The sequence below is a fragment of the Mustela putorius genome, unplaced genomic scaffold (assembly GCF_011764305.1).
Source record: "Mustela putorius furo isolate JIRA1106 unplaced genomic scaffold, ASM1176430v1.1 tig00000095_pilon_pilon_pilon, whole genome shotgun sequence".
Taxonomy (NCBI): domain Eukaryota; kingdom Metazoa; phylum Chordata; class Mammalia; order Carnivora; family Mustelidae; genus Mustela; species Mustela putorius.
This window is the reverse complement of record NW_025421280.1, coordinates 28,756,524-28,778,072: the sequence shown is the minus strand read 5'-3', so window position 1 is coordinate 28,778,072 and position 21,549 is coordinate 28,756,524. Positions and strand designations below refer to the sequence as shown.

The window sequence follows — 21,549 nt, the reverse complement described above, 5'->3', positions numbered from 1 at the left end:
CACTGAAGCTCTGGCCTCGGGTTGCTCGCCATAAAAAGGCAGGAAACGCAATACCGACCTCAGTAGGTCAGGGTAGGGACTGACTACTTTCTGTATTTTTGTAAGAGCGGACAACGCCAGCAGACGAAGAACAATGATCGGAACCATCACCTAGGAGCCTCACGACCCTAGCTCCCTGGGCGGCCGACTGGGTTGGGGCAGCCGAGGGTCCCGGGGAAAGCTGCAGGCAGACAGTGGTCTGGGCAATCTCTAATTAGGTCCGAGGGCGCAGCGCAAGGAGTCCCCGCGGGCCTCAGCCCAGCGAGTGGCGGTGAAGCCGCTCAGGTGGCGGAGGCCTGGGTAACCCTAAGTAGTCCCCTGGCCAGCGCTGAGACTCCGGAGGACGTCTTGAGGGGGCCTTGCTTCGACTACGGCGGGCGCCCCCTCTCCCCTTTCCTCTTCCGTTGCCCCGGGCCTGACGCAGCCGCCTCCACACACCAGGGCCACCTTCGCAGCCCGTTCCCGCGTTCTCCCCGGCGCCTACGGAGACTGCGCAGGCCGTGAGGGCGGGAGCCGGAGAGCCCGCCGCGCGTGCGCCCTCTACTGGCGCCTAACGGTCTCTCTCTCTCTCTCTCTCTCTCTCTCTCTCTCTCTCTCTCTCTCTCTCTCTCTCCGCGTACGCACGCGCCCCAGGCCCCGCCCCCAAACTGCGGGCACGCGGAGCCGTTGGCGACGCTCCCCGCTCTCCCCCTCCCACCGGGGGGCGGGGGAAGAAGGCGGGGACCCGGGATGCCACGCCTCCTGCTGGTCTTCTTTTGAAGCCCCTCGACTCTTCACTGCGGGCCAATTGGAGTCCGCCCTGTCCCGAGCGCCGACCAATGAGCGGCGCGCTCGGGCCGCTTCCGGCACCGTTCCTTGCTCGCCCCTTCCCCAGGTCTCCCCGCGACGGGCGGGGCGCGGGAGCGGGCGAGGGCCGCGGTGACGCGCGGCGGGCCGGGAGCCAATAGAGGGCGGGCTCGGCGCTGATGGACGGGGCTAGCGGCCAGTGGCGAGGCGCTGGCCGCACTTCCCGTCGGGGAGAGAGTGTAATATGGCGAAGACCTACGATTACCTGTTCAAGCTGCTGCTGATTGGGGACTCGGGGGTTGGGAAGACCTGTGTCCTGTTCCGCTTCTCCGAGGACGCCTTCAACTCAACTTTCATCTCCACCATAGGTAGCGGGGCCGGGGAGCGGCCGGGGACGCCGGAGGCCCGGGCCGGGCGCGCCCCTGAAGGGCTGGGGCTGAGGGAGCGGCTGGGCCGGACGGATCCAGGGATCTGAGAGGGTCGAGGGGACCGGAGGGGAGAACAGCCGCCTCCACCGCCTTTCGGGGGTTCCCGGGCTCTGGGGGGGGGGAGCGAACCAAGTGCCCATTTTGCAGATAGGGAGACTGAGGCTCCAGCCTTCAGCTTGCTCCTCAGGTAGTATGTGCCTTGGGCTGGGGTTCGGGCGCCGGTCATCTCGTTCTGTCCACGCAGCAGCCCTCGAAGCTGTTCTTTTGGAGTTCCCACCTTACAGAAGTGAAACAGGCCTGGGGAGTAGGCCATAGGAAGAGGCCTATGACATCTGACCTTATTAAGCATTTACTGTGTGCTAGCCGCTTTATGTGCATTATCACACTCTCCAGTCTTCAGTGTTAAGTGCTCTTATGAGTCCGTTTCACAGATGAGGAATTTGAGGTCCAGGGAGGGATGAGACTCACCCAAGGTCACAGACTGCAGGTAGCAAAGATAGAATTTGAATCCATGTGGGTCTAACTCCAAAACTCAAGGCTGGACCATCCCAGAGAGATGTGAGCGCTTGCCCCCAGGGCAAGCATCGCTGGTCCATCTACGAACCAGAACTTGTTTTAAACCAGACCTCTCCTGCTCTTTTCCTCTGGCATGTTGAGGGGTTAAGCCCCTCTCCCTGAACCTGTTTCCTCCACGGGTGATTTTCCTCTAGAAGGAATGGTGAGGAGTCTGGAGGCTTTCTCTGCTGGACTTTCCATCACTTGAGGGTGACAGCTGCCTGCCCAAGGACCTGTCATCCCCAAGGAGATGCCAGATAAAAACTTCAGTGAGAAACCAAAATCAGCTGCTGCCACAGACAGCCCTGACTTCCCTATCTTGAGGCCCAGGACACCGGTTGTCACTGCAGAACAGCCTTTCCCACAGAGCCAGCCCACATTGTGGTTGAACAGAATTGGCTTGTTGCTTCTCAGTGCTGATACCCACAAAAGTGGAGCTCACTTCTCCCCGTGTCACAAACAACGGCCATTGCCCGCGTGAAAACGTTTGACCTGAAAATAACACCGATCAAGCAGAGTGGCCTGTGAGCTCTGCAGTCTTGTTCCAGCCCAGGAGTTGATTCTGAATGGGGAAGACCTAGGGACCAGATTTTGCTTTACCCCTGTGTAACTTGAACCCACTCATCTATCTCCCTGAACCCCATGATGATCTGCTTTGTCCAACCTTGCCCTCCTCTAGGGGCTGCACTTTACAGTTGTACGCCAGATGCAGAGTAGAGAGAATTGGACTGAAAATGGCCATGCCTGCTTTCCAGCTGCTGTTTGCCCTTGAATAAGCACTTAGTCTCTCTGAACCCTGTCTCTTCAGGTTAGGAATAACACTGGCTGCCTTGACCAGTGCCCTGGTTGGTCGAAGATCCGAAATGTACAGTGGATAAGGGGTTGTCATCATGGCCAGAGGCTACCTGGAGGAAGCAAGATGGCTCCCTGCAGTGGCAGCATCCCATCCTTGGACACAGATATTTCTGATTCCTCCCCCTTTGCCACCCTAAGGTCAAACTTTGGGATAACCCTTGCGTCTTCACCAATCAGGAAGTGATGTTAACTCCTGGCAGGTTGTGGCTCGCTCTCAACCCAGATCTGTTTCCCAGCATCAGAAACTTCCCATTCAGCACAAGCACTAGTGATATTAGTTCAGGGATTAGACTTTTTTGTTTGGTTCCTAATTCTTGGCCAGAAAACCCAGTCTAGCACTTAAGGGCTCTGAGGAGACTGGCCTTCACTTCCAGACAAAGACATGACTTGGGCGAGGTCCCCTGGGAAGGTAGAGGTGGCCCTTGAACCCAGAATCTCTCCCTCCCACCATGGTATTCTCATTACATTTGTAGTTTTCCTGCAGGCCTCTGTCTTCTAAGAAAATTTCATTCATCCTGACCTTGAAGTAATGGCCTCATAATTCTTAGCCTTGTAAAGTTTACACTTCCTAATTAAATTTGGTGTGATAATGAAACCCAGGAAGAGGAGAGGACAGAGTAATGCTGTTGGACTTTGCCAATGAAACAGTGTTTATTTTCTATGTCCCTGTGCATCTGTGACAGGAGGTGGAGGGTGTTTTAGGAAGGAGCATCACTGGCCTCTTAGTCCTGAACTACAACTGAATGCATAAAGGTGATTCTCTGTTGGCACTAAGTGTACGTCTGGGTTTTCTTTATAGATCAGGGATTAAGTGGCTGTTTGTTTCCTGCTCATGTTTCATTTTGCCAAAGCCTATTCTCATCAGCTTCATCGATCATTTGTGGTGTGAACTTGGCCCCGTGGCTCCTGGAATTGGTTCTTTGCTGCCTGGCTCAGCTTCCACCGCCTCCTCAGGGCCCCATTCACTCATTCCTTTAGGGAGACAGATGGTGTAGCGTCAGAGTGCATCATAAACCATGCAGCACCACACAGACCCTGTTGCTCTTAGTTCTGTTGCCCTGCCGACTTTCCCCAACACCTGCTAGTGCCATCAGGGCCGCCAGGGCCGCAGAGATGACTTGGATGAATCAGAGGGAAACAGAAATGCAGCAAGACCTGTAGTCAAGGTGTGTGTGCAGGACTGGGTGATCAGCATCTAGCAAATACGTAGTTGGCCTCTGCCATGCTGAGTTACTGGAGACACTGCCATGAGTGAGACATCTGAGCCCCTACCCTCCTGGAGCTTATGTTCTTGTGGGCAAACTTCACGTGCAGGCTGACATTCCCTGTGGCCCCCTGGATACTTCCTGAGGTGGGCAGGGATGGAATTAGCATCCCTGTCATCAGTTCTGAGGGGTCAAGCCAGGCTTCAGCCTCATGGCTTCACGAGCAGAGATCTGGGCTATTTGCCCTCCGTGCAGGCCATTCACATGGGCAGGTTTATTCCCAGGTTCATGGAGCAAATAAACACTGTCAGGGATAAGTGCATGAAGAAGGAAAAAGATTGGGAGGAGAGCGCGAGGCTGGTCAGGAAGGCTTCCCAGAGGGGGTGACTTGAACAGAGACCTGAGTGAATGGCCCAGGGGTGGGGAGCAGTGAGGAGATGAGGCAGATAACTGGAAGGAAACAACCTTGCAAGAAAAGAAAGCAAACAGAGAGCCCCCAGGCCGGATCTTGGGATATTTAGGAAACCGTCACATGAGCCACAGGTGCGGAGAGGTGACCAGGCTGGGCAGAACCAGTTCCCATGCCGCCCTTCTCACTTTTTTCTGGGGCCACGGGGGTGGTGGGAAGCCAGTGGAAACTGTTTTGGCTTTTTTAAACAGTTTTATTGAGATAGAATTCGTGAACTGTAGAGTTCATCCATTTAAAACATACAAGTCAGGGGCTTTTAGTATAGTCACAGAGTTGTAGAGCCATCACCGCATCCAATTCTAGAACATTTTTGTTAGGACAAAAAGCCCCCAAAAAGAAGTCAACCCCCTGAATCTCCCATTCCCTCTGCAACCTCTGGCAACCGCTGATCTCGTGTTTGTCTGGATTTGCCTGTTCTGGAGAGTTCATACGAATGGGGTCCTACGCTCTTTGACCTTTCCTGTCTGGCTTCTTGCTCTCAGCGTGATGTTCTCAAGGTTCATCCATGTTGCAGCGTGTGTTGGGGCTTTGTTCCTTTTCATGACTCAGTAGTAGTATGGATGGACCCCATTTTGTTCATCCATCAATTGGCAGACACCCTAGAAGGTTTGGAACAGAGGTTAGCTTTGTGACATGGTTGAATGTGGTTTGGAAACCCTGGGAGGTGACCGAGGGGGTAGGAGCCTGGAGAATAGCCAAAGAGGCTGACGGGTCACCCTCGTCTTGGGGAAAGGGGACAAGAGGGGCAGGGGCAGAAAAGCTTCTTGGAAGGTGACCTTCCAGCATGGCCTAAGAGAGAGAGTTTGGTGGGCTGAGAGGTGGGTGGGGTGGGGACCGCCGACAGAGAAGGAACAGCAGGTGGGAAGGGTAGAGGCCTGGAGGCCATGGGAGCAATATCTTGGGGTGTCATGGGGCTCCGTGCCCTGTGTGCCTGAAGGGCCTGGTGCTGGGTGGCCGGAAGCATGGGGCTCTGGCCAGCAAAGCGTCCTATAGAGGCTCACCCCCAGAGGCGGCCCGGTGGAGAGAGGGGATAGAACAAGGCTTTGGCACCTGAAGTATCTGGGTTTGCCTGCCAGCTCTGAACCGCAGCCTCCCCGTCCATGAAAGGAGAAAGTTCTCCAGGTGCCTCCCGATCTGTTGTGGGAGATTCCGAGATCCCACGTGCCCGGTGCCCGACAGGTGCTGCCAAAGCCGTGGATGCCTTTCCCCACCCAGGCTGGCAGTGCCCGCCTCGGAGGCAGCTTGGGAAATGGGCTGACGGTGATGTGCCTTTTTTTTCTTTTCTTTTAGGAATTGACTTTAAAATTAGGACCATAGAACTCGATGGCAAGAGAATTAAGCTACAGATATGGTAAGCGTTGTTGCCACCTTTGCCCATGAGGGCTTTGAGCCAGAAACCCTGGTACCTCTTTCCCCGTCTCCGTGACCATGGCCTCCATCTCTTTGTGCCCTGCCGTACAAATCAGGCTTTTCTTCAGAAACCTCGGGGACTGTGCTCTGCTGGTTACTGGGCCCTGGAGTCTGTGTCAGCACCTTCTGGAGACAGAGCTGCCAGTCCTGGTTAGCTCAGCATTCGGATGTGGGCACAGCTGGTTCTGGGCTTCTCGGTGGCCTACTTCCATTAAACTTGGAGAGTGCTCTCTGTGCCCAGGCAGCGGTGAAGGCTGCAGAGCAGTGAAATTCCCCAGCCCAGCGTTTCCTCTTTGAGCCTATCAGGTCACTGAAGGAGGCCAGACATCATTTCCTCTTTTCTGTCCTGGGGCAGCCCAGGCCTTACTTCTCTAACACATAGACCCGAAACCCCCGAACCAAAAATAGACTGAGGCCCAGGCCCAATGGTGAGACCCATGGCCATTCCACTGACCCGGGGCCGATTTCTCACGATTTTTAAATTAGAAGCATAGTGAGTCCCTGTGACTGATGCTGACTGTGGTCTGTGTAGCCCGTGGCGCCAGGAAGGCTGAGCTTAGCTGGTCAGGTGGAGGGGAGTTCCCTCCCCGTAGCCACGTCACTGACAGGGAAGTGTATGCCCTGAGCAGAGTTAGAGAGAAGTCCTGTTTGAGAGGGTGGTGCAGTCTCCTGGCCCCAGCTAGCCCCTGTGGTGGGATGGGCCGCAGAGCTATCTTCCCTGCAGCCTGTCTCCCTCACCCGGCGTCAGAGCGCGGGCATTGCCCTGCTTGCCAAGTATGGCCCCTCGGCTTCTGTGGCGTTTGCCTCGGACTCGATCAGACTCCAGAGTCCCAAATCTGGATGAGTCCTAACCCTTGTCTGTTGGGAATCAGGCAGTTTCAGGCTGCCTCCAGAAGTGCCTCCACCTGCCACACGTGGCTCCCAGCAGCCTCCGTGCCCGAAGTCCACAGTGACACTGAGACAAGAGTTTCGCTTTCCTCTTCCCCTCTCTTCCGTTTTCTGCTCTTAGCAGTCTCCTTAGGGTTAATGACTTTCGTAACTTTTTTGGACGAGGGCCACAGTTGGAAATAAAATGACTGTCCGTAACCACGGATGTCACCTGCTGTTGGCATCAGAAAGTGAACAGAGGCCCAAGTGAGGCGCTTCTGTGCGGTCCAGACTGAGAGCCCTCGGCAGGGGAGGAAGCGGGTGTGGGGTCGTGAAAGGAGCCATGGGTCCAGAGACAAAAGACTTGGGTCTTGCCCTGGCTCTGCCACCAATCCATAAAGTCCCCTTTATCCCGAGCACTGAATACCTCCCATGCCAGGAGCGGGGCTGGGCGTAGCGTGTCTCAGCCTGGTGTCACCTCTGCCCCAATGACGGAGGGCTTTCTCCCTGGCCTCCACCAAAACAGCAAGTGCAGAAGTGCTTCTGGGCCCCCCTGAGGTTGCCCAGCCCAGCCCTCCTGCCGTGTAGCCAAGCCTTTCCAGACCCTTGTGGCCCTGGACTTTCACAGATAATATCTGATTTGCCTCTTTGGTGACCCAGCAGCTCTGGGGAGAAGCCCCAGAAACCAGAGGAGTCATGGGGGGCATGGCACCTGACTTTACACCCAGCGGGACACCTCTTGGGTCACCGTTTCCTTCTCTGTAGGAATAGGGAGAGTGGAGGTGCTGCCCCATGGCAGGTCGGTGAATTAGGAACTCACTCGTGAGAAAGCGGGGTGTCCGTCCTGGGAAAATGTCCCCTGCTGCCACTGTAATGGTTATTGGTGTTCGCCATCACCCGTATCCCTTCTTCTCCTTTAGGGACACAGCTGGTCAGGAACGGTTTCGGACGATCACAACAGCCTACTACAGGGGCGCAATGGTATGGATTGGTTTTTGCTTCCTTTTCTTTTTTTTTTTTTCTTTTTTGGTCAAAATGAACATCACCATCTTGAATACCAAAGCCTGGACGTTTCTGGGGATCCCACGCGCAGGCGTCTTAGGGGTCCTCGGTCCCAGGTTAGTTTCAGGAGAAGACAGTGCGCCCTGCCCCCACGTACATCCCCTTTTGCTTTAGAGACAATGCAGGGTTTAAGGAAACCTAATTCTTCAGGGATGAGGGAAGACCCAGGAAGCCGGTTCTTCCAGGTGAGGTCAGTGAAATTGGAGATGGCATGCCCCAACACTTAGGAGTGTTCACGTGGCCCACGTAGTCTCTATGGAATCTGCGCCCAAAGACTTGAAGATTATCCAGGACCTGACTTGCTCTGGGCTGTTGGCCGTTAGGTTTGTCTCCTGGGCCAGAGGCGGGTACTGTGATAGGAAGACTTGCTCCACATCCCTCCAGTACTTCTGTTGAGCACCTTCTCAAGGCCAGGCCTGAGGTAGAAATAGAGGAGGACCTGGAATGGGCTTAGTTCCTGCCCTCGGGGGCCTTGAGCAGGTTGTGCATGTGTGAAGCATGTACAGAGCCGAGCGCTTGGGGGCCAGAGGTCTGCAGCCTGGCTCAGAGCCCCAGGTCACCATCTGAGCTCCATCTCCTGACTTGGAAAGTGGAGCAGAGAACAAAACTGTGTTCCGGGCAGCTATGAGGATGGATGGCCAGCTGCCCCTTTCCAGCTCCTACCACACCCCACCCTTCCCAGTGTATACCCCATCCTACAGCAGCATAAATGCCTGCTTCCGCCGTCAGCCCATAAGCTCCGTGAGGGCAGGGCCCCGTCTTGGTCACTGCCGCTTGCCCTGTGCCTGGGACTGTGCCTGGGAAGTGCTGGTGGACTGCCGAAATGAGTGGCGGCATTAAGTATTTTTAATACCCCACGCAGCTTCTGAAACATAATAGAAACTCAGTCATGTGGGTTGCAACCTTAGCACTCCTCATTAAGATGTATTTACTTATTTTCCTCTCACCTTGCTGTGCTGTGGCGGGATAGGGGTCTTGGGGATCTGGGGCCTGGCCCTGGGGGAGCTTCTGCTGTGTGGCCCCAGGTGGGCCCCATCCCTGTCTGGCCTGCAAGAGCCACCTCCACCCCACTGCTCCATTCACTGAGCCCCTTCCTGGGCCAGCTACTGGGCCCAGGTCTTGGCCATTAACCCCTGAGCATGGGTGCTATGGTTATCCCCATTTTATAGACAGGGTACCTGAGGCTCAGCACGGCTTCATGCCCTGCTTAAGTTCACGTGGAGGGTAGATGGCCGGGCCAGTACTGATTGGCTGCCCACATCCTCAGCCAGCCCCAGGTGGCACTGGGCTGAACCATTTGTGTGGCCCTGTCCAACCCCAAGGTTTGTGGTTTGCAGTCCTAAATCTGTGCGAACCCATATGGAAGCCAGCAACCACTTTTGGCTCTTTGAGTTTAAATTGATTAAAGTAAAAAATCCAGCCCCTCAGGAGCACCAGCTGCATTTTAACTACTCCAGAGTCACGTGTGGCCAGGGGTGACCTCGCGGGACAGTCAGAGGACATAGCCACCATGGAAGCCAGCTTCTCCCTGCATAGTATTAAACTGTGGGGGCCCAAATTTGGCAGCATTGGATGTCTGTTGTCCCATCATGAACTTACAACCCAATACGGGGAGCTGTGCACAACGAGGGCTGGGAAAATGGTCATTTGGAGCTTCAAGGAGAGTTTCTGGGAGGACCTGGAATAGGGCGATTTTGTGTTTTCTAGGAACTTCTCTTTCCTGATAGAGCTCTACCCACTGCTTATACCCCTTAGTTGGTGAATATCTGGGACCTTGGAATCTTGAGCCTGTGGTATCAATTGGTCTACCAGATGGGCCAGTCCCTGGATAAAGAGTGGGAAGGCCTCAGGACCCCGTGGCATTCCTTGCCCCTGACGGCCAGAGGGCAGCTGCTGGGCAAGTGATGCTTGACTTATGGAGTCTGCACGCCGGCGTCTTCTATTCACACTGGCCTCGGCTGGCGTGTGGTGGACAGCACGGCTGCTGAAACCTCCACCGAGTTATCCCACAGGTGGCTTCTGTTCAGTTTCTCCAAGAGAGCCCTGAGAAAGGGCCCCTAGGAGGCATTTTTGAGAGATTCGGCCATGGCCATGGTTGTGGCAGGCTACAAGTCTGCAGTGCATCCTCTCAGGTTCATGGCTGGGATTTAGGATTGCGGAGGCTCTCTCACACCTTTGAGGTTTTGTCACACGTCCTCCCCATGGTCCCCACTTCCCAGCCTAGCACCGACAGCCCGTGTTCTTACTCTGCAGACTCAAACAGCTTCAGAGACTTCATAGCCAGCGCCAGAGGTCACGGGTGCAGGGCTGTGCCCTTGGTGGGGTAGCCTGAGGGAATAGAGTAAGCCAGGCTGGGTCAGGACAGCTGACCCCATTGGGCCGCAGAGGTGGCCCTCAGCATTGCTTGGTCCCGAGGAGGGCCCAGGGAGGTTCCTGACAAGGGCTGGTGTGATCAGCTTCTTCAGAGTTAGCCTTGCCTGGGCTTCAGTCTTAAAGGTCTCTTCTGTGTGCCTCAGTTTCCCTTGTATCAAACAAGGATATTTGCCCTGCTCGGTGATGGCAACAAGATCATGGGGACCCCTGGACTGTCCCATAGGTGCTCACGCATTGGGTTATGGAACCTCAGGGGCCTCAGTGCTGCCCAGCCCCTTGCTCCAAGCTGGCCCCCCACTTAAGTGGAGTCACCAGAACGCAGAAGGGTGTCAGCATCAGGCCATCCAGGGGTTCAGGCCTCAGTTGTGCCCTTTACTCTCAAATGGGACAGGAGACAGGCCTAGCCATCCCCCACCTCAAGGTCCTCGTCTGTATATTGGGAGTGGTGGCACCCATGTGACCAGGACCTGGGGCTTCAGGGAGACCCTACTGCAGTAGGTGTCAGACGAGAGGTCATCTTGGAGTGCCCAGAGGTGACTCCGGCCGGGAGGGAGGGTGGCAGTGAGGGAGAGGGTGGGGGAGGCTGAGCACAGCAGAGGAGTGGAGTGAAGGGGAGCCCAGTGGGCGCTGGGCCCATGGAGCACAGCGTGTGGGGCAGGGCGCTGTGGGACGTGAGGCTGGGAGGTCCGCAACACGTCACGGGCTGCCGGGTGTGGGCCAGACTTACCCTGCTGGCCCTGGGGTGGTGGGAGCTGGTCTGTAGGGTGAAGGGTCCCCCTCAGTGGCTCAGTAGAAAGGACGAGAGCCTGGGAGACTGGGGAGGAGCTGGTGCTGCAGTCCAGCAGAAGGGGGTGTGGTACCCAGGGGTGGAGTAGAAGCAGTTAGTGGGAGGGGTGTCCTGTTGGGGCCAGTCCCAGCGCCCCCACGTTGCTGGGGGCCTTCCCTGAAGCTCGCAGCTTATCTAGCTCGCGTGTCTGTCTCCCTCCGCTCAGGGCATCATGCTGGTCTATGACATCACCAACGAGAAGTCCTTTGACAACATCCGGAACTGGATTCGGAACATTGAGGAGGTAAGGCTCATAACCTCTCCCGTGGCATAGGAACTTCATACGTGTCTCTTCTCAGTCCCCACCCCAGAGCTGCCTGGTCATGGATTAGATCACTGAGATCCCTAGAAGTCACTTGCCAAGAGCCCTATAGCTAGGAGAATACCCGGGATGGAGACTAGAAGCTAGGCAGCTGACGCTGGAGACCACACATGGGCCTGGCCTCATCACGGGGAGGCCTCAAGAGCCCATTTCCCCAGCGGGACTGTTGGATCTGGGCAGTGTCTCAGTCATGAGAGAAGAGATATCCAAGCTCTTGATCACCGTGAACGTTTGGTGCTAATTAGAAAAGGAAGGTTCTAGAATAGGCGTGACCCTTGTGTTGGGTAGAGGTGGTCGGAAGGCATTTCAGTTTGTACTGAGTTCCAGCAGAGAACGGTGTGAGCTGGTCTGAGCTACCTGTGTTCAGGCCAGCAGTTCTTTGACTACAGCTGGCCTAGAGGGAAGACCTGGAACCAAGGAGGGAAAAGAAGGCAGCTAGCCCCACCTCCCAGTCCCAAAGCTGGTGTCCTCGCCTTCCGGCTGTCACCTGCCAAGCCTTCTTGGACGATGGCACTTATGGCTCTTGATGACTCATCAGGTGGGGCTTTGGGTCAAAGGTGCAGCCAGAGGACTTCACCCATCCATAAAGCCACAACCAAAGGTCCCGTCACCACTGGCGTCCGGGAGCAGTGGCACCAGGCCGCCTTCTTGACAGCCCCACACTGGCTGGCTGGAGGCTGGGCCCTGGCGGAGGACAAGGAACAGCTCCCACTGGTCTTTGTGGAAATTCACTGTTCCAGCCAAGAGGGGGCTTGCAGTTAACAGGAAGTTGGGCAGGGAGCGGGGCAGCATGTCTCACCAAGACCAGACCTGAACTACACAAAGAAGGCCCTTTTCCATACCCTAGTCCCTCAGGAAGCACTGACTCCTCCACTGGGGCCTCAGGAAAATTGGAGGAAGAGTCCTGTTCAGACACAGCATGGGGGGTAGAGAGGGCAGTTGTTAGAGCACCAGGGGATAGGGAAGCACCCACGGCTGGCTGAGGTTGGCGGGGGGCACCCCAAACAGGTGTTGCCCACTTCAGAGCCTAAACAGAGAGAGCTGGAGTGGGGCAGGACAGCAGCTGGGGCCTCCGGCGGAGGAGCCAGAGGGAGGGAGGCAAGCAGAGGGAAATGGCCAGCCTTGCTGGCCTCCCGTAGGCCGGGCCCTGCCAGGAGCGGCCTCGGAACCTGGGTGTCGACATGGCCCATAGAGAAGCTGTCCTCAGGAGCCAGTAGGCGTGTGCTTGGTCAGAGTACTAGTCGAACCTGGACTCTGCCCTTGTATTGGCTGTGTGACATGGGACAGGCCACTCAGGCTTTCTGAGCTTCAGCTTGTCGCCGGTACAAAGGTGGCTAGCAGTCTTGGCCCACCACCCTGATTTCAGGACAGACTGCTTGTCGGCCTGTGGTCCCCTCTGACCTCTCACCCTCCCTGTCTGCCCCTCCACCCTAGCATGCTTCTGCAGATGTCGAAAAGATGATACTCGGGAACAAGTGTGATGTGAACGACAAGAGACAAGTTTCCAAGGAACGGGGAGAAAAGGTGAGCACGGCAGCCAGCTTGGATCTGGTGCCTCCCGGCAGAGGGACCTTGGGGTTTTAGGGTTCTCTGCATGGAGACCTGTTCTGGCCCAAAGGGTCCCCAGTTGCTCGCTGATGGAGTGGGGGCGACTCCTTCACAGTCTTTCTGAGCATACACTGACCCGCCATCCTGGCTTGTGTAAGACTCAGGGTCTAGGACTCAGGTCTTCGCCAGGCAAAGTGGGACACGTTGGTTGCGCTGGTGGGGTGCTTTCCTTGGGAAGAGAGGGGGGAAAGCACACTCCCCTGGCTGGGGTTCTGTCTAAAGACTGCAAGGGCCAGGGCTCCTGGGGTGTGCACTGTGTGCCCCCAGAAGGCATCTGGTGGGAACCTGCCGAGACCACAGAGAGCAGAGGACAGAGCTGTGGTTTGAGCCGGGCCCCTCCATCTTCCTGCCAGAGACATTCCCCCATTCACCACCTACTGTCCACAGGGGGCTTGAGGGAGCAGCCCAGGAGGTCACGTCCATGGCCTGAGAGCCCCCCCCCCCCCGCAGCTTCCTTGCTCCCCACTTGGTGGTTTGTGGGGTTCAGGGGTGCCTGGTGGCTGAGGTGGACATGTGTGTCTCCCTTCCTCACAGCTGGCCCTGGACTACGGAATCAAGTTCATGGAGACCAGTGCGAAGGCCAACATCAATGTGGAGAATGTGAGTCCCAGGCCCACGGCACAAACCCCTCCAGGCTGAGGAACAGGCTGCACCCTTTGGGGAGGCTCTGACCTCAGGCTCTGGGCTGCTTTATCAGCCGGCTGGCCTGGAGGCACTTTTCGGACAGTGCCATGTGCCAGGACCTTTGGGGGAACCGCTGCTGTGTTGGACATCAGCAGGTGTGGGCCCCAGCTGGCCACCCAGGACATTACCTCAGTGGCTCTTGGGCAGCCCTGGGCAGCAGGCATGGTTTTGCAGATGGAGAAACTGAGCCTCAGATAGACCTAGCTGACTGGTGCCCAGGCCTGGCTCCAAGTTTGTGCTCTTGGCCATGCCACCCTCAGACAGGCCCTGGTCACAGCCCAGATGGAGCAGGGAGCCCTGGCTAAGCTTTGGCCCACACCACCCTTTCTTCTCCATGGGCTGCAGGCCTCGCAGCTAACCTGCCCACCTCTGTCCCACCGCCCCAGTGATCTTCCTACAGTGGGTCTCCCCTGTCACTGCTGAGCTCAGCCCCGTACACCTGGCACAGAGGCCCTCTCTGACCAGCCCCAGCACCCTCCTTGCCACGCCGCCTGTGTGGCACCCTCTTTGTACCCCCTTCTCCCTCAGAGCCCTGCCCAAGTGAGCCTTCCCCGGGGAAGCCTCTTGTCCCTCAGGCCTATAGGCCCCTCCCCCTTTCCTCAGCACCCCAGGTCACCCTCTATAATAGAACTTCCCACATCATGTGGCCCCCAAGAGAGCCTGGGTTGAGCCTTTGTCAAGCATGGGGGGAGAAACGTTTCACCCAGTACCGGCCTTTCCAGGCCTCCCTGCTGGCAGGGAAATGAAGCTTATTGGGCTGAGAATGGTTTGTCTTTCTCTCTGCCCCTGACCATCAGAAGCAGGGGCGAAACTGGACAGAACACAGGAGTTGGGGATGGAAAGCTAGGTCGTCCTCATGGATCCTTCTAGCTCTGTCAGTTAGGCACTGTGTGCCTTCAGACAAGTCACTCACCCCTTTGAACCTGAGTGTCCTTTCTGCCCAGTCATGCTGTCCCCCATCCCGGGTCATTGGCCCAGGGGAGGTAGTGGTCCAGGTTGGCAGGAGTAGCCCAGTAGCAGCAGGAAATGGGGCTGGGCAGGGGACACCTACACCCGGGGAGCTGCCCTAATGCTGCCCCCTGCCCACCCCACGGTCCCACCACTTCTCCTACACGGGGGTAGGGGTACGGCCCAGAACCGACAAGCCCCTCTCTGTCCCCTGCTCCAGGGGCACTAATGACATGCTTATTCCACAGGCGTTTTTCACTCTCGCCAGAGACATCAAAGCAAAAATGGACAAAAAATTGGTGAGTGTATATCCTTTTTTTCTTATTTTTGAAGATTTTATTTATTTATTCGACAGAGATCACAAGGGGGCAGAGAGGCAGGCAGAGAGAGAGGAGGAAGCAGGCTCCCCGCTGAGCAGAGAGCCTGATGTGGGGCTCAATCCCAGGACCCTGAGATCATGACCTGAGCCGAAGGCAGAGGCATAACCCACTGAGCCACGCAGGCACCCCAAGTGTATGTCCTTTTTTGAATCTTTGCTCCGGTCCCTGTTGGAACCAGCCGTCCTTGGCTTCACTGCTGTGATGCATCCCCAGGGCAGATCCTGCTTGTCGGGGCCCGGCCGGACCCAGCAGGGCATCTTTGGAAAAGGGGCGAGGGGTAGCGGGAGAGGTTTGGGCCCTCGCACCCAGAGGCACTGCTTTGTTCCATCCTTCCTATATGGCTCAGAGCTGCTCCATGCCCAGTGCTGCCCGCTGAGCACACAAGCTGGCAGGAAATACACAGCCCCTTCCATGCTGCCTGGGAGATCGCATGCATAAGGAGAGAGCCTCCTGCCGAAAAGCCGCATGCAGGCCCAGAACCACAGCCCTCCCCGGGATGAGTCTGCCAGCAGGGCTGTGTCTGACAGCCACCAGCTCTCCATCTCAAGTCCATCTCCAATGCTATAGTTTGGGACAGCTCTGTGAGCTTCAATGTGTCCCAGGGCCCTGGGGCCTTGGGGGGGTCCTGCCTGGATCCCTCCGCATCCACGCTTTTGTTTGTTTTCTGGCTTTCTTGCTTCATAGTCCCAGGCACTAGTATTTTTAGTGCCGCCTTTGGTCGTGTCTACACAGTTGGCTGTACTTCGGGCGTGTTGAGCACCTAAAGGCTGCTGAGAGTGTTGCCCCAGAGTCCCCAGCCCCTCTTTGGCCCCTCTTTCCTGGCCCTTTCCCACCTTTCGTCGTCGGATACGAGAGCATAAAGCCGTCTGTCCCTTGAGTCACATCTGGTCACAGATGAGGTCACATGACACAAAACACCCCTCAGGTAGTTCACATCTGATTTAAGATGTGCCTCCGTAATTCTCAGCAGCCGTGAATGGAATTATAAAGAACAAGATTGATGAGGAGCAGCCCCTTGGTCGAAATAAGAAGCCATCCGTGTGCACAGATCCACTGACCAGCAACAGCTTGTCGTTTTCCTATCCTTTCTTTCCTCTTCAGTGTGACGTAAAATTGTGATTCTTGATGATCTCTCTTGACGCTTCCGCCCTGGCAGTTACACTAAGCGTGTGGTGATGCTCTGCTTTCCGCGGCCTGTAGGTGGCCTCCGGACGTGCTGTATGAAGATGGTGTGCAGCCGTTGTCCTTGCGTTTCCTCTTTCTGAACTGGATTGCAAATCACAGACAGTTAAATTCCTACTCATTTCCTAACACGTTTGTTTATACTCAGAGTCACAGCCCCAGACCACTTCCGCTCTGCTTTTTCTTTTTAATTGAAATGTAATTGACATGTAACAGCGTGCAAGTTTGGGTTCCCATAATTATCATTCCTTCTTTGTGTTGAGAACAATTAAGATCGAGTCTCTTAGCAACTCTGAACTTTATAACACGGTGCAATAGAGTCAACAGAGTACTGTTGACTGTAATCACTGTGCAGTGCGTTAGCTCTCCAGAACCTGTTTATCTCCGAGCTGCAAGTTCCTTTTTGTCACATCAGTGATGCAGCCAGCTCTGCCCATCCCTGTCTTCTCTCTTGAGAGCAGCATAGAAAGCCAGGCTCTTCCCCAACCACCCTGCTGGCAGACCTCTGGGCCTTTCCTGCTCTGCGCAGCCCAGCACTCTTCGCTGCACGGAGAGCAAACTCCGCACTGCCCAGGCCGCTGCCGCCCTCCGCCTTCTCACCCTGCCGCTTCCCTGTCGTCTGCTGCAGCCACACAGGCCCTTTCCTGTTTCCTTGAACCCCTCACGTGCCTTTGGACTTTGCCCTGCACCTGGGGCGCTCCCCTCTTGCGCCAGCATCCTGGGACCCCCGTAGCAAATTCCCGTAACACTCAGCAGCATCCAAAACGCACGTGTGTAAAAGTTCTGGAGGTCACAAGTCGGAAACAGATCTCAGACTGAGACCAAGGTGTCGGCAGGGGTGCCCTCATCCCTGGAGGCCCCAGGGGAGAACTCGCCTCGTCCGGCTCCTGGAGGCCATTCCCTGTCTTGTGAGCCCTTCCTGCATCTTCCGAGCGAGCCACTCAGCATCTCTCTGACGCTGCTTCCTCCGTCCCCATTCTGTCCACCGCAGCTGGGAATTTGCTCTGCTCTCAGGGTTGGATGCCCCCTGCCTCCAGGGGATCCAGGCTGTGCTCTCAGCTCAGTCACATATGCAGAGTCCCTCCTGCCTTGTCAGATTTCCTTCTGCACAAGTTCCAGGGACGAGGGCATGGACATACTGGGGGTAGTTACTCCGCTGACCACAATTGTGCCCCTGGACTGTCCCTGGCCTCACTTCACGAGGCCTCTGTTCAGACACCACCATCAAAACGCTTCTCCACCCTCTACCTGTCCTATCGCTCATTACTCACTGCTGTGGGAAATCATGGCTTTTTTGTTGACCCTTAAGATTTGTCTGCCCTATACAATGCGAGCTCCCCAAGCCTGGACCATTTGCCCACCGCTGCATGCCCGGTGCCCACACAAGAATCTAGCACAGCATAGGCCTCGATGGCTACTTGAATAAATTCAGGTTTTACTTAAGAGCAGAAAGATGAGAAGGAATTAGTCAAAGAAAAGGGGACCAAGCCATGCAAACAGGGTGGAATGGGAGAAAATAGGTTCTTCTGGATCACAGGCAGATGCTAGGTGAGCACCCCCTGAGAATGGGGGTGTATGGGTGGGTTTCAGTATGGATCGAGTGGACAAGATTAGAGCATAGGGCCTGTGATACCAGCTGTGGGACAAGAAGGTGGACAAGTCAGAGCCTTGGCACAGGGACATGGAGACCAGCCAGGAGTGACCTTGAACCCATCTCCCCTCTCCCTGCCCCCCAATCCCAGAGGGCAGTCTTTCTGCTGCCTCCGGGCTGCCTCACTGTGAGGGACGCAGCATAGTGGGTAGATGGATTGAAAGGAAGGACATTGGGGCGGGGGGCAGTGAGCAAATGGGAAATATGTTGAAGGGATGAATGGGAGCAGGGGATGGGCAGGCCAGTAAGGGACTGGAAGAACGATTGCTTGGAAAGGAGAGGTAGGTAGCAGATGTGTGGCTCTGAGAAAAGTGAGTGGTCAGTGGGAAGGGACAGTTAGATGATTGGCTGGTTGGAAAGTGACAGAGTTTGACAAATGGGAGGGGACGGAGGGGTGGATGGACTGGCAGATGGGTGGCTGGCTGGGTGGCTGGCTGGTTAAGAGCCGGAGAGCTGATGCTCAGCCATGACCTCAGAAAACCTTTTGCCATTTCAGGAAGGCAACAGTCCCCAAGGGAGCAACCAGGGAGTCAAAATCACACCAGACCAGCAGAAGAGGAGCAGCTTTTTCCGATGTGTTCTTCTGTGAGGAGCACTGCCTTACTCTGAGCCTCGCTCAGCCAAGCTGACTGTGCCTGTCCTGAGTGAGGCCCTCACTCAGCCGGGGCCCTCCCCCTCCAACACTCCCTGCCGTGCCGCGGCCCCTGGGCCCGTGGCCACCAGACACAATTGAGAAATTGTTTATTTTAGTAACTGTCTGATCTTTTTCAACTTTGGAGACAGAATAAGTTAAGAATTTGCTATTTTTCCCTCGATGTCTGCTGAACGGGCCCTCTCGTCGCGTAATCAGAGAGGAAGACGGAGTTGAGGTACGACCGTGAGCGTCAGCCACCACGGCGGGCCTCCACCTCCAGGCCTTTGATCCTCATCTCACGGCAGCACAACTAAAGCCCCCCCGGAAAGCCGGTTCCCAGCCCCACCACAGAAGCCAGGCCCCCAGAGGCCAGCGAGGGTTCCAGGAGTTCCAGGCCCCACACCCTGAGCGAGGCGACGCATGCCGGGCCCACGAAGCGTCCACCTAGCACATCGGACGCCTACTTTCTCCTCTTCTGTCAGTTTTGGACAAGTGACGAAAACCATTCCCTTTCTTCCCCCCCGCCTTCTTCGCAACTGTCAAACCAAACCAAAGGGAAGCACAAATTATGGAAATCCTGAGGAAAGAAGCATGGGGCGGCCCTTCCTGTTCACAGCCAGGTGCTGGTCTGTAGTCCAGCGAGGCCTCGGGCGTGGTCACTGGGCCTCTTGGCATTCCCTGTCTGAGCACCGAGGGGACACCACATGGGCCACAGGTGACCCCGAACGCGCAACCACACATGGTCCACCTGTGCTTGAGGCATCTGCCTCTTGCCCCCCACCCCAGCGCCCCCCCACGCCTCTTCCCTCCCTTTGTCTCCAAATCGGACATCCTTTCTAGCTGAGATTTTTATTTTTCCAGATCTGTAGTGTCATGAAGTGATTCCGACTTTGATTTCCAGTGGCAGACCCTGGCCGGGCGGGCTGGGAGCGTGAAGCCGCGCTTGGCCTGGGCCGGGGTGCAGGTGCCAGACTGAGTGCAGAGCAGTTGAGTTGGTTTTAACTGCCGTCACCTGGTTCTGTTGTGACAGCTCTGCCCTCCTGTGGAGACTGTGCAACTGGGACCAGGTAACCAGGTCGGAGGGGCGTCACCCGGGAGCCTTTCTTTCTCTTTCTGCCCCCACATCTTCGCTACCCCCACCCCCAAGCTGCTGTCAGTCCAAGCCATTGGCGTTGTAGTTTCTTTTGTGAATTAAAACCAACATACCAGCAATAGTCTGCTCTCCCCTGAAATCTCTTAACATGCTCTGTTTACAAGGATAAATGCACTTACGGAAGACAAATTAAAGCTCATTTTAAAGTTAACGGGTTTTTTTTTTTTTACAGCTTATCTTATTTCTTGGTTTTAATTTCATCTGTAAAATCAGAGATTGGACCAGATTCAAGTTCATGGATTTTTATGTCCACATGTTCCTGGAGGTACACGGGTATGGCCAGGTGTTGGGTCAGGGGTCCCCGGGAGGCCTCTTACTTAAAGCACAGGCTCGGCTGGCAGGGCCTGCACACCTGTTCCACTCTCGCGTGTCTTGGCTCTCATCCGCTCCTCTAGGTGTGCCGGGTTTGCTCTTACCCCAGGTCTAGACAGGATCAAAGCGCAGGAGGTTGGTTACCCTGAGCTCTGAGGAGACGAAACTGTGACCAAAAGCCTGACTTGGGAGAAGAAGCTTCCCGACCCCTGGCTCTGCCCTCATCACTGCACCCCCCTCCCCGCAAGGAGAACGGAGAGGTGTACGCACCCACAGCACCACTGGGGGACACCATGTCCCCTATTAAGCCAGCCTGGTCAACCTCGGACCCCACCGTGCCCCCACCGTCCGTCCTCTCGTCTGGATCCTTGCTGGCACCCGTTTTGCCACGTCAGTGCTGGGTTCTGAGCCCCTGTCCTCCCCCCCCCTCCCCCCCGCCAGCACAGCGGCGGGCTGAGCCCCAGTCCCCTTGCCAGTCAAATAGGCACGAGCCAGCAAGCTAGTGCATCTCAGACTGGGATGGGCGCCCGGTAAGCACTGGGAGGTGAGCCGCTGGCCACGTCGTCCTCATCGTCCTCGCTGTTAGCCTCACTATCCGGCTTGCACCCCCGGAGGAAAACTCCCACCTCCCTTCACATCTTGTGTCTCTACAGGGCACAAGTCAGAGAAATAGCTCTGGCTCTGAGCTCAAAGCATTTGCCCCATGAGGCCCCAGTTTTGTCCCCGTTGCTCCCAACCAGGTCAGGCCTGGTGTCCTTGAACTCAGACCTGCGTTAGACCCGCGCTTTTCTGCAGTCACTAGGGCTTCGATGCGGTGGCACGCAGAGAAGTGGCTCCTCGGGTCTTGTCCCCTTGAACCAGCAGAGATGACATGACTTCTTAGTTTTTTCCATAACATCTTAATTGAGATGTAATTCACACACGGAACCATCCGCCCACAAACCAAGGTGCAAGTAAGCAGTCTTCAGTGTGTTCCCAGAGTTGCACGACTGTCGCCACAGTCCATTTTGGAATGTTTTCGTCACCTCATCCCCAAGATGGGGAGTCACTCCCCATCCCGCAGCCCCCCACAGCCATTAATCTTTCTGTCTCTGTATTTGTCTGTTCTGGACACTGTGTAAATGAAATCTTAACACCGTATGGCCTTTTGGATCAGGCCTCTTCTGCTCCACGTGGTTCTCTAGATCCATCCTGTTGTGGTGCATATCGGGGCTGCATTCCTTTTTATGGCTGAGTGATGTTCGTCGTGTGCACGGACCATGTTCTCTTAATCTGTTCATCTACCAGTGGGCGTTCGCTTATTTCCACCTTTTGGGCCCCCGAGCTGCCTGTTTCTCCAGCGTGCCTGGTGTATTCCTAACCCAAGCCTTTGCCCTGGCTGTTCCCTCTTGTGCAAGCCTTTCCCACGTGGGGGCTCGTGCAGTAACCATCTCCCGGTGGACTGCAGGCTCCGGCCGGGCAGGGACAGCGCTGGTCCTATCTGCTCCGTCGCCAGCATCTAGCATGGTGCCTCCAGTTGGGACTCAGCCAATGTTTGTGGAGTGAATGAATTCGTGAATAGAATGAAAGCCTCATAGGACGGTGGGATGGTTGAAAACACATCAAGATCAGCAATGGCAGAGACTCACTGCCCCACCCCTGCCTGTCTGCAGGGTTGAGAGGGCACTGTGGTCCCTGCCCCAAGAGCCACCCCACGTGGGGCCAGGAAAGTCCTACTTGCTAGTTGAGGCCTCCAGTGAAAAGCCCAGAGCTACGCCAGAGCGGGAGGGGCCTTGCAGTCCCAGATCCATATCCCCCTGC

At 56.1% G+C, this 21,549-nt stretch overlaps 1 protein-coding gene and 1 long non-coding RNA gene across 3 annotated transcripts; one reads left to right on the top strand and one right to left on the bottom strand.

The window, feature by feature from the left end:
- The first annotated feature begins 992 nt into the window (after positions 1–992).
- On the top strand, positions 993–19,588 carry RAB8A (RAB8A, member RAS oncogene family). Of its 2 annotated transcripts, XM_045082316.1 has the most exons (9): positions 1,070–1,193; positions 3,347–3,416; positions 5,628–5,688; positions 7,535–7,595; positions 11,042–11,119; positions 12,632–12,721; positions 13,340–13,405; positions 14,686–14,736; positions 18,147–19,588. In XM_045082316.1, the coding sequence occupies exons 2-9, from the start codon at positions 3,407–3,409 to the stop codon at positions 18,237–18,239; spliced, it is 510 nt and encodes a 169-aa protein (XP_044938251.1). In that variant the 5' UTR covers positions 1,070–1,193; positions 3,347–3,406; the 3' UTR covers positions 18,240–19,588. The 2 variants fall into 2 exon arrangements, with proteins under 2 accessions (XP_004761153.1, XP_044938251.1); XM_004761096.3 differs by lacking the exon at positions 3,347–3,416 and having other exon boundaries at positions 993–1,193.
- Positions 4,510–7,313, bottom strand: LOC123392769. Its single transcript, XR_006607417.1, has 2 exons — positions 5,744–7,313; positions 4,510–4,936 (listed from the first exon to the last, which is right to left on the bottom strand). It is a non-coding gene; the product is annotated as an uncharacterized LOC123392769 (long non-coding RNA).
- Positions 19,589–21,549: the final 1,961 nt, after the last annotated feature.

Bases quoted from the DNA above. Each gene is read 5' to 3' on its own strand.
- RAB8A (XM_004761096.3), top strand. From the start codon at position 1,070: ATGGCGAAGACCTACGATTACCTGTTCAAGCTGCTGCTGATTGGGGAC. The intron at 1,194-5,627 runs GTAGCGGGGCCG...CTTTTCTTTTAG, and splicing joins AACTTTCATCTCCACCATAG to GAATTGACTTTAAAATTAGG. The intron at 11,120-12,631 runs GTAAGGCTCATA...CCTCCACCCTAG, and splicing joins GGATTCGGAACATTGAGGAG to CATGCTTCTGCAGATGTCGA.